This window comes from Pyxicephalus adspersus, unplaced genomic scaffold (assembly GCF_032062135.1).
Source record: "Pyxicephalus adspersus unplaced genomic scaffold, UCB_Pads_2.0 Sca459, whole genome shotgun sequence".
NCBI lineage: Eukaryota > Metazoa > Chordata > Amphibia > Anura > Pyxicephalidae > Pyxicephalus > Pyxicephalus adspersus.
Window position 1 is genome coordinate 1 of NW_027317466.1, and position 11,191 is coordinate 11,191.

The 11,191-nt window shown below is 39.6% G+C and overlaps 1 protein-coding gene across 1 annotated transcript; it reads right to left on the reverse strand.

Annotated features, from left to right (window-relative positions):
- Positions 1–242: 242 nt before the first annotated feature.
- Positions 243–9,521, reverse strand: LOC140345057 (inositol polyphosphate 5-phosphatase OCRL-like). The gene is made up of 5 exons (XM_072432216.1): positions 8,778–9,521; positions 8,585–8,669; positions 7,630–7,757; positions 7,296–7,407; positions 243–5,844 (listed from the first exon to the last, which is right to left on the reverse strand). Exons 1-5 carry the CDS (start codon positions 8,886–8,888, stop codon positions 5,720–5,722), a joined length of 561 nt encoding a protein of 186 aa, XP_072288317.1. The 5' UTR covers positions 8,889–9,521; the 3' UTR covers positions 243–5,719.
- Between the last annotated feature and the right edge of the window lie 1,670 nt (positions 9,522–11,191).

The window sequence follows — 11,191 nt, forward strand, 5'->3', positions numbered from 1 at the left end:
AACTTCTTGGCTATCTGTAAGGGTGACATTCTTCCTAATGATAGCAATGTAATAGGAATTCTTCCCACTGACCACCACACTAATATACCTTGAGCTGTGGATATAGTAATTATAGAAGGGGTTCCTGGAAGACCTAAACGTTATTTCCAGGGTTCTCCCATGTTATTAAGGTTGAAGAACACTGATCTAGAGCATGGTTCAAGCTCATTGATAATACATTGACCCAACAAAACAGAAGACCATTATATTATTTGTGCAATGTCATTTTATTTCATCAATACATTGTCTGTACCAAATAAATTAACTACATATAAAAAATAATCAGTGACCCAAAAAGATACATAAAATAATTATCACTGGGGCTGTACAAAGGAGGCTGCCTTGTAGCGAGACATAATGAGGAAAAGTACCAAAGAAGCTTGCAATTAACGGAGATCCATATGGAGTGTCTGGAAACTAATGCAAATCACATTGACCAGCACGGACATCATGAGAGCCGGGGATAGAGATTGTAGGGAGGAGGATTGAAATGTTAGAGAGGCCATAACTAACATTTCAGCATTGTGTAGATGGTGCAAAGATGAAACACAAGAGGCTCCCAAGGTGAGATATTTCGGTCTGGGTTTCTACACTGCCTAAAGTTGCACTTTTTAACATGGGGAATTGAGCACGGGGAGAGGGGACACTGTGTTTGTAGCAGCAAGGCTCTGGGGTTGGTGAAAATAGAACTTCCATACCACAGAAGTTCTCCAGAGCAAGCAGGTGACTCCACCAACCTAACTCTATTCCAAATATATTACTTCTGAGAAGACTGAACCGGGCAATGACACAAAGCTTGGAAAGTCAACATAAACTTGCAACCATGCAGCCAAAGTGCCTCATATGTAGTCCCTTAGGTTCAAGTGATCCATTGTGCTAATCAGGCCGAGCAAAAGGGTAACGTTGGGTGGGATGTTTAGTGTAACTGCAGCTTCTATTTAAATTTTCTTATCCCCAGTATATTCCCCCAATTACCCTTTCCATACCCCTTCAATATCTTTTAGTAGTGCATTGAGGACAGGTTACGGCACACATGAACAGGCCCAGCAGGTAAGATCTTAAGAGGAGCTTGTATGCCTATATGGGCACCATGGACACTACCGCCTCCTTCCCAGCCTCTTCTATCTGGGCGCACCACCCAGAAATTTCCAGTAACCACTCAACCACTTTTTCGCAGTCATTTTACAACACAGGGGCCACCACCGGCCTACAGCTTCTTGCCACCCAGTTTAATAAAACATTCTGGGGAGAATATTGCATTATGTCCATAAGTTGTAGAGCAGGGGTGTCAAACTCAAATACACAGAGGGCCAAAATTAAAAACTTAAACAATGTCGTGGGCCAACCTTGAAATTTATTGAAACAAATGAGGAAATTGTTCCTTCTTATTAGATATAAACCATTTTCATATGGAAAAAAAGAGGTTTTGCTTCACATTCAATCTGGAACAAGCTTATAATAGAGAAAGAGGCATACCATTTTTTTTTTATTTTATTTAAGAAAAAATCTTATGCCTCTAACTATTTCAATGGTAACCTTTTTGCACAGGCTAACAATAATAATCACAATATTCTTCTATGAAAATCCAACCATTCAAGTCCATTCCTTGGAATAGCAAGGAAAAGTACAGATGTGGAGCTAAATCTTATGAGTGGCCCGCCGCTTAAACTCCCTCTTCATTGAAATAGCGCCGCTACTAAAATTCCCGGCATTTGCGTCTATAAAACAGTCCAATGCGGGGCCATGCATAGGCAGAGAGGCCTCTGGTCTATAGACGCAAGTAATGCCGGGAATTGTAGAAGCGGCGCTATTTCAATGCAGTGGCGGGCCAGCTGCAGTTCATATTTAGGATTTCTTTAAGGGCGAAAAAAAAGGACATTGTGGGGCCAAATTTGGCCCCCGGGCCAGAGTTTGACACCTCTGTTCTAGAGCCTTGCTGCATCAGGTACAGGTCAATACAAGATTGGAGAAGGCCAAGGGTCAGGCAAGGCATTATTCTTCAATCCTAAAGAAATTTCATGACCCAGAACCCCTAGAGGCACAAGCTTTTGTATTCCAGCTCCAGAATCAAGATCCAACACACCTGTCAGGATTTCCTGAGCAGGTGTTGGAGCCCAGAGCTTTGGTAAAGGACTGTACTTAAAAACATCTTTGGTGACCTTTATGTGATTATTATATTGATATCAATTTAAAAAGAATAGAAATACAAAAGACACATCTGTACACAACTCCCAAAAACTTTTTTCCACTTTAATTTTGGAGGTGAAAGGGCGAGGACCCCAGCCATATCATTATTTGTCACTGGGACAGAAAACGAAGGCGATTCTCTGCAAGGTTACAGACTAAACTAATCACCTATCCCTCCTCCACATTATCCAAATCCTAAAAGGTTTTGTCTACAGTTCCAATTAATTGAAAGATAAATATGGCTACCTGTGAATATTTACCTTATATATTGGATTTACTTGCAGACACTCAAAGATGATCTTCTCAGTCTATGGAAAGCTTTAGTCTAACAAAGCCTTCCAGCTAAGTCTCTAAAGCTGCTCCAACACAAGAAGAAGAATGTGCAAAAGATCGGGACCATGATACCATGAAAACCTAAATGATCGAAACAATCATAGAAAGGGCCGAATTTATACAAAGACATAAAATAACAACATAATTGTTTTAGAGCAGATTGACAAACACAGAAATACTCCCAATGTATACAAGAAAAATATCACAAATTAGAAATCGTCAAACATTGCATTATTAATGGTGATGAGAGAAGAATATTTTTATGGTGCTTTATACAGTCAGATAATTATTAAAGCAACCCAAAGAGTCATAAGAAATGAGACAGCTCAGATAGATATATATCTCTAAAAGAAATTATTATAAAATGCAATCTTGTAAGCAGACTTTGTACTGACATCATTTTTATAGCCTCCCTTCTGCATTTTTGTTACAGTAGTTGTGCAGGGAGTCTAAAAATGACAATGCAACCCAAACAGAATTAGACCCAGTGCACTTGGTAATCAGCTGTCAGTAACAGACCTGGTCACACATATCCTCCTATATTATATCTGCATATCTGCAATACAAGTCAGGGGTGAAGAGATTAGTGATGAGGAGTGGAAAACAGCAATATATACATGATCGATCATTCTGTTCCCAATACACAGATATCAGGGTGACTTGCTTGGCCTATCATAAGAACTGCCAACCTCCAGTAATAGGTAGCACTGCTTCGAGCAATTCTCCCTTGCAGGAAAGATTCCCAGCGGCGTGCTCCAGGCATTGTACGTCACCAATATGGCATTGGAGGAGCCACTAGAAATGTATATTAGCGTGACTCCTTTTCAGAATTTATTCATTATTTATAAATACTACTCTGTATTATTGAAAATGTACAAATAAGGGACAGGTTCCCTTTAGCAAAATGGATTTAGGAAGGTTAGCAAAAAAAAAAAAAAAAGGTTTGTGTAGTTTTATCAGTCGCTCATGTAGTGTTTTCCTGAACACAGAATGCATCTATTCCGATCTTAAAGTGCAAGGTCGGTCTAATGGCTGCTGCAATTGTATAACCTTGATATCTATTCTGCAGCCTCTTTACCTCAATATTATAATGACAGCACAGATTGCCCAGGGCAGAGATGTAATCTGCCACTGCATGATGGGAACAGATTTATTGTTTTTTGATGAAATATAAATTGGTTTACACCTGTTTGTTCCAAGAATCCATAACATTTGTCTGATGAGCTCATTGCACTAAAAGTTTTTCCTATTCTGCTCATAGTCTCAAAAGGAGCCATCAGATGTGCAAAGACAAGGTGACTGCCCCTAAATCTAGGGAATGGTAGACTGCAATAAAAACTGCTGAGTTTGCCTGCTTTTTTTAGGGTACAAGTCCATACAAGGGGCAGGAACTGAGGAGGAGAAGACGAAGGAATGAATGATAGTGTCTCAGGGCTCCCTATATACAGGAGATCCTAGGTTTATCAGCTTGAAATGGGTTGATGGCCTATTAAGAAGGTAAATCTAAACTTTACCAACCACCAAAAAGCAGCAATTATTTTACAGATGAAGCCCCGTGCAACAAGTTACTGTATGACAAGATATATGTCTTGGGAACCCAAATAATAATGTGCATGGAAGGGGTGCAGACCTGGGAGATTAGCACAGGTGACATTCCTCAATAATGGGTATGTGTACTCTCCGAAACTCAGCACAAAGGTGAGACCCCCCCACAGGTGTTCAGAGTTGGAAATTTGGCACAGGAATTGTAGAAATCCGTCACAATGGGCATAGCAGGTGTACAGACCTGGGAAATCAGTGCAGGAATGCTGGGAACCCTGCATAAAGGCGACATTAGGTGTACTGACCCAAAAACCCAGGGCAAGGGATGCTGGGAACCCCAAATAAAAGTTGTGCTGATCCAGGAACAAAGGCTTCACCACTAATTCTTAAAAGAAAGGAAAAACCAATTCATGTTTTTAAAGAGGTCTTAACTCTTAACCATTCAACGCACCCCCTGACCCACTAATACTCACCTCTGCAGGGATTCCCCATTGCTCTTTTCCATCAAAATTTTTAGGCGCCAATCACCTGGCCTGAACGACATCACAGGATTTGGGTTGTGACACAACCCTTGTGTAAGCTCGGACACATACACCATCATGCTTACACATGAAGTTTTGCAGCAACTATAATAAAGGGACGGCGGTGAGGGTTCTATTGTAGAGTGGGCTGTAAAGAGACCCTGTCATTTTGTATAGAAAGGCTAAAGAGAGATTTGTTACCACACAAAGAATGAAATTTAGGTGTGCAGATTCTTCAAATCCTGGTTTTCACACACAAAACAGCAGCAAATGAACAGAAAAGCCACAGCCTGACTCGGCTTTTAGCAGATATGTTGTACCATTTACAAGCCCTACCTCTAAACAGTAAACAGCACATTTATAATTCTGCCATAAACCCATAGTGTTTTTGTGGAACGGACACAAAGTGGGCAAAGGTATGCACTACAACCGGTATTAAACAGGACTGACACATTACTTTGATTTGCTGCTTCCTCAATAGAATGCTGTTACTGCACTGAAATAAGCAGAAGGCTTAGGGTTGGGAAAGCAGCCGATGTTGCAACTGCGACATTCAAGCCACACACACACAAAGACTGTAAGATGAAGCTAAACACGTAAGCGCCCTATGCAGCAAAAACAAACATTGACATTGCATAATTATTATGTGTATAGCCTTCATGTGGATTTCAATTGAATGATATGGACCGTGGAGGAGTCACATCAACTACTTAAGAGATGATTCTGAAGAAAAGAGCAAAGGGCACTTAAATAGGAAAAAAGTCATACACAGAACTTACAAAGACCATGGCACCAGTGTGTAGAGTTAAAACAACAAAAGTTGAGGACTGAAATGTCCAAAGGGAACCACAGAGCACATCCGCGTTCTTGTACAAACTGCAGACATCCCTGTTCACATAGTACAAACATCACACCTGCGTCTGGGGAAAGCCATAGGGCATCTCCTTTAGGTTACCGAAACAACCAATGGCTTCAGTCAGATTTCTTCTGTTCCTAAAGACGTTATATCCTCAGGAAAGCCTTTAGGGAACAGTCTGGAGTCAGTCATGATGTCCTCTAACAAAGCGTCTCTGTAACTGATTCAAGAAAAAAATGGCTCACTCCTCGTCATTTGTCAAAAGGAAACCCAAGATGAAGGTAATCCCCCTCTGGCGCTCACTCGCCGTTTGTTTTCCCACTAAGTTAGGTGGAGGCCGCAGCAGAAGGCTTGTGAACACAGTAGCTGAACAGAACAAAACAGATATGTTTAATAAAACTTAGCTGGCCTTTCAGTTTAAATCAGCTTAATACATCCAAAAAACATAAAAACAAAAGCTTGTGCAAAATCTTACAGCCACAACCTGAGGAAAACAAAAACCTGTTTTGTAGACCACATAACAAGTGCAATTTCTCTATGTTGATGAATAATAGAGCTCTTTATTATTCATTGAAACTCCTATATGATGATTTGGATGTTATCCTATATACATATATCTCCATGGGTGGATGATGTTCATTTGATTGCAGTTTTCCCTCCCTGTGCTATTTCTGTTTAGATTTATGTTGTCTTTTGTACTTACCTCCTCTCTGCTTATAATTGTTTCCTGGTGAAGTGGATTCCTATCTGCCAAATGCGTTGAAACATTTATAACTGATATCCAATGTTCACTGAAAGCCCATGCATTAAATGTATATGTGTAATAAGTACGTGCAATGTTTTTTCAATTGATCGGGCCGTATGTGTATGAACGAATATGGATATTTGGAGGTATGATTCTGTACTTCCTATTAATGTGCTCTTTTAAATTAATTGAATAAATATGTTTTATTATGACAAAGTTAAATACATTTATATTGGTTTAAGTCTTGCTGCCTTAAAAGTCCCAACATATACCCAGTTGTGGGTCTTTGTAGGATTTAATGAATTAGGGATGTGGTAGCATTATCAACCATAGGGGATTGACAATAACCGTTTCAATAAAAACCTGTACCCTGTGAGAAAAAAAAAAGCCTGAACCTGGTAAATATGCTGCAGAGGAGAACCATTGGTCTTGGAATGAAAACAGAGGCCTTAATGTAGAGGTCCCACATACCCCTAGTTGACTACAGCTTTCCAAATAGAAGAATAATGAGTACATTTTACTGCCTTTGACTTCACCAACAGGCTTGTAAAAGTCTTGGGGGGCAGCAGCTGGGAGAGCAGGGCTCAGAAAATCACCCTCTAAATCCTGACGTATAGACATGCCTCTCGAACTCCATTTCCCCAAAAGCCAGGGTGTAGCCAAGGCTTTTAGAAGCCAAAGCACTCAGCTTTGCATAAACATCAGCCCTCATTCTACAAATGCACAGATGTAATTAATTTCAGTAAATACAGAAGAGAATAGGTTGATATTCTGCCATCATCTTTGCAAAAGCTGTAAATTTCATTAAATACAAATTTAATGAAATCTGGTGTTTTACTTTGACAGTTCAGTGGGAATCCCATAACATTTATATTCCAGTCATTTTTTTATGCAATATCTGAAGGTTATCAGAAGAAAAAATGTATTATGTTCTATTCTAGGTGAATGTTAGGTTCCTGCTTTAGGCAGATGTTAGGTTCCTGCTCTAGGTTTATATGCAGAGTAGATTGAGATTTGGTGTCTCACACCCGATTTTCTACAGGAAGCCTGGACAAAGGTATACAATTCTTACCAATCAGGCTGGCGGTCAAATTATTGTCACTAGTATACTTTAGCAGCTCTCGAAGAAACGCCATCAAATATCGGAAAACATTCCGGTGACATCTTGGTAGCTGGGAAATCACCTGGATACAGAAAATAAAACCACAATCACCAAATGCACAAAAAGGAAGAAAACAAGATGAACAGGGTGAAAGTAGTACTTATAGTGCTGTAGTAACTGTATATGCACTGGGAGGGGTAAAATCCTGTGATCCTGTTGTCAGTATCTATGAGATTATCTTATGGAAGAAATCATATATTGAGCCATATTCATAAATATATATTTTGGGTGCATTTCTACAAACCTGACGGCAGAGGCGAGTGTCATGGGAACAGTCAATACACCGCTGGTAAAGCTCATAACAGATCACCGGCTCAGGTATAGCTTCCAAGAATATCAACAGAGCTTCTGCCACAGAATGGTTACTTCCCGCTGAGGAAGGGTGTTAAGGTAACTTAAAACACAACAGATGACAAAACCTAAACTTCATATACAGTAAAAACAAGTATACAGTTTGTGTCTAGTGTTGACTTTGGCGTGCAATATTCTAGGTGCTCCATTACAATTTGTGAATTTTGTAATCAGGACATCACTGACCTCTTATGACTAAAGTGTCATAAATATTCATTCAGTTGGGTCCAAAGTTTACAAAGCTGAATAACGGCATGCGCAGAAGGGGCCTTTTTTCCACTAAAGGGAAATAAATGCCGATCCCACGCATGTCCTCTTTTTTTTCCCATTACAGCAGACTACGTCACCTGAACCTGGACCTGCGCAGTGTGAGATCAGGTGATGTAGCAAGCAGACAAGAAGAAAAGAGCGAAGATTGTTGTGGCCGGTGCTGAAGAATTCTAGAAGTAAGTGCGATTTTTTTTTTTGTTTGTTTAGTTCCGCTTGAACATGAATCTGTATTCACTTAAATGATTGTAGAATAGCATCTAGCAATTATTGCAGACACCAATTTCTTTACATATGATCTGGAGAGCCCCATAATCTCATATGCAAATTACAACCTATTTGGGAGTGGGAGAGGCATGGCATTACCTTCCCGGCTGATGCCCGTAATTGTAAATTAGATGGATGTTTTTTTCTTTTATAATACAGGCTGTTCTGGTGGATAACTGCTGCACACGATCAGACATTTGCACAATGGATCCCATATGCAGAGCTCTATAAAGGCCAGAATATTTTTCATTTGGGGAGCAGTTCCACTCAGCCCTACCAACAATTCCTAGATGATCTCTGTGATTGAAGGATACGGATGTTATCTGGAATACTGGTGTCTAAGCAGTCGATAATCTGCTGTAGTTCTTCCTGTCTGCCGGGGGTTTGAAATAGATCTTCCTGCAAGAGAACACACATAGCTCATGTAAAGCAATGAACTCCTATTATTATTCTGACTTGCAGAGCAACTACTGTAATGACAGGGAACATTGGTCAGTATTGACAAACCTGATGGCAAGCATTCTTATATAAATGGTCCACAAGCAGCCACATCTCTTTGGGGATCTTAAGAGGCTTGTCGGTCAAGCCATCTCCATCTGACTCTGGAAGCATCTGCATGACGGCTTTCTCCTGGGGGTGACATTTTCCAAAAATGTGAACATTAACATGTTATTATCTAAGAACAGAAGAAATACAGCTAACAAGTAAAGTGTCGCTTAATGTTTTATGCATCTTAAGCTTGGTTCAGATGGACAATTGAGAGGCGGAAACAGCACCACTGCACAACCAAAAGTAGTCAGCCACTTAGCACCTTGTTGCCATTATTCCTTAGCAGTTAACAAGCAGATCTCTTTGCTACTCACAGACTATTGTCAGGCACAAAGATATTACTGAAGCAGCTGACCAATCTCTGACAACCACCAATCAAAGCTACCCCTATGAACACTTTTAAGCATTTCAATGATAAAGCATAAATGTAACAGTTGGTCATCTGTTTGTAAGTGGTCACATGTTAAAATGTTGAAAAAGCAACCATCTGAACCAAGCAATACATTTTATCAGCAAATTCAGATGTAGCAACATGGTAAATATTGAAATTCCATGGATGTGTGACAAAGGGGACTTAGCAAACACAAAAAAAACATCTACAGGTTGAAATAAAGAGGATCTAAAGCACCTAATGAAAGTAGAAGCCTTATACTTACCTGTGCAGCGAGTGGGGCAGTTCATAATATTATAGTTAAGCTGCGTACACACGTGCAATTTTTGTTGTTGGAAAGGATCTTTCACACCCAGAACCCCTAGAGGCACAAGCTTTTGTATTCCAGCTCCAGAATCAAGATCCAACACACCTGTCAGGATTTCCTGAGCAGGTGTTGGAGCCCAGAGCTTTGGTAAAGGACTGTACTTAAAAACATCTTTGGTGACCTTTATGTGATTATTATATTGATATCAATTTAAAAAGAATAGAAATACAAAAGACACATCTGTACACAACTCCCAAAAACTTTTTTCCACTTTAATTTTGGAGGTGAAAGGGCGAGGACCCCAGCCATATCATTATTTGTCACTGGGACAGAAAACGAAGGCGATTCTCTGCAAGGTTACAGACTAAACTAATCACCTATCCCTCCTCCACATTATCCAAATCCTAAAAGGTTTTGTCTACAGTTCCAATTAATTGAAAGATAAATATGGCTACCTGTGAATATTTACCTTATATATTGGATTTACTTGCAGACACTCAAAGATGATCTTCTCAGTCTATGGAAAGCTTTAGTCTAACAAAGCCTTCCAGCTAAGTCTCTAAAGCTGCTCCAACACAAGAAGAAGAATGTGCAAAAGATCGGGACCATGATACCATGAAAACCTAAATGATCGAAACAATCATAGAAAGGGCCGAATTTATACAAAGACATAAAATAACAACATAATTGTTTTAGAGCAGATTGACAAACACAGAAATACTCCCAATGTATATAAGAAAAATATCACAAATTAGAAATCGTCAAACATTGCATTATTAATGGTGATGAGAGAAGAATATTTTTATGGTGCTTTATACAGTCAGATAATTATTAAAGCAACCCAAAGAGTCATAAGAGATGAGACAGCTCAGATAGATATATATCTCTAAAAGAAATTATTATAAAATGCAATCTTGTAAGCAGACTTTGTACTGACATCATTTTTTTAGCCTCCCTTCTGCATTTTTGTTACAGTAGTTGTGCAGGGAGTCTAAAAATGACAATGCAACCCAAACAGAATTAGACCCAGTGCACTTGGTAATCAGCTGTCAGTAACAGACCTGGTCACACATATCCTCCTATATTATATCTGCATATCTGCAATACAAGTCAGGGGTGAAGAGATTAGTGATGAGGAGTGGAAAACAGCAATATATACATGATCGATCATTCTGTTCCCAATACACAGATATCAGGGTGACTTGCTTGGCCTATCATAAGAACTGCCAACCTCCAGTAATAGGTAGCACTGCTTCGAGCAATTCTCCCTTGCAGGAAAGATTCCCAGCGGCGTGCTCCAGGCATTGTACGTCACCAATATGGCATTGGAGGAGCCACTAGAAATGTATATTAGCGTGACTCCTTTTCAGAATTTATTCATTATTTATAAATACTACTCTGTATTATTGAAAATGTACAAATAAGGGACAGGTTCCCTTTAGCAAAATGGATTTAGGAAGGTTAGCAAAAAAAAAAAAAAAAGGTTTGTGTAGTTTTATCAGTCGCTCATGTAGTGTTTTCCTGAACACAGAATGCATCTATTCCGATCTTAAAGTGCAAGGTCGGTCTAATGGCTGCTGCAATTGTATAACCTTGATATCTATTCTGCAGCCTCTTTACCTCAATATTATAATGACAGCACAGATTGCCCAGGGCAGAGATGTAATCTGCCAC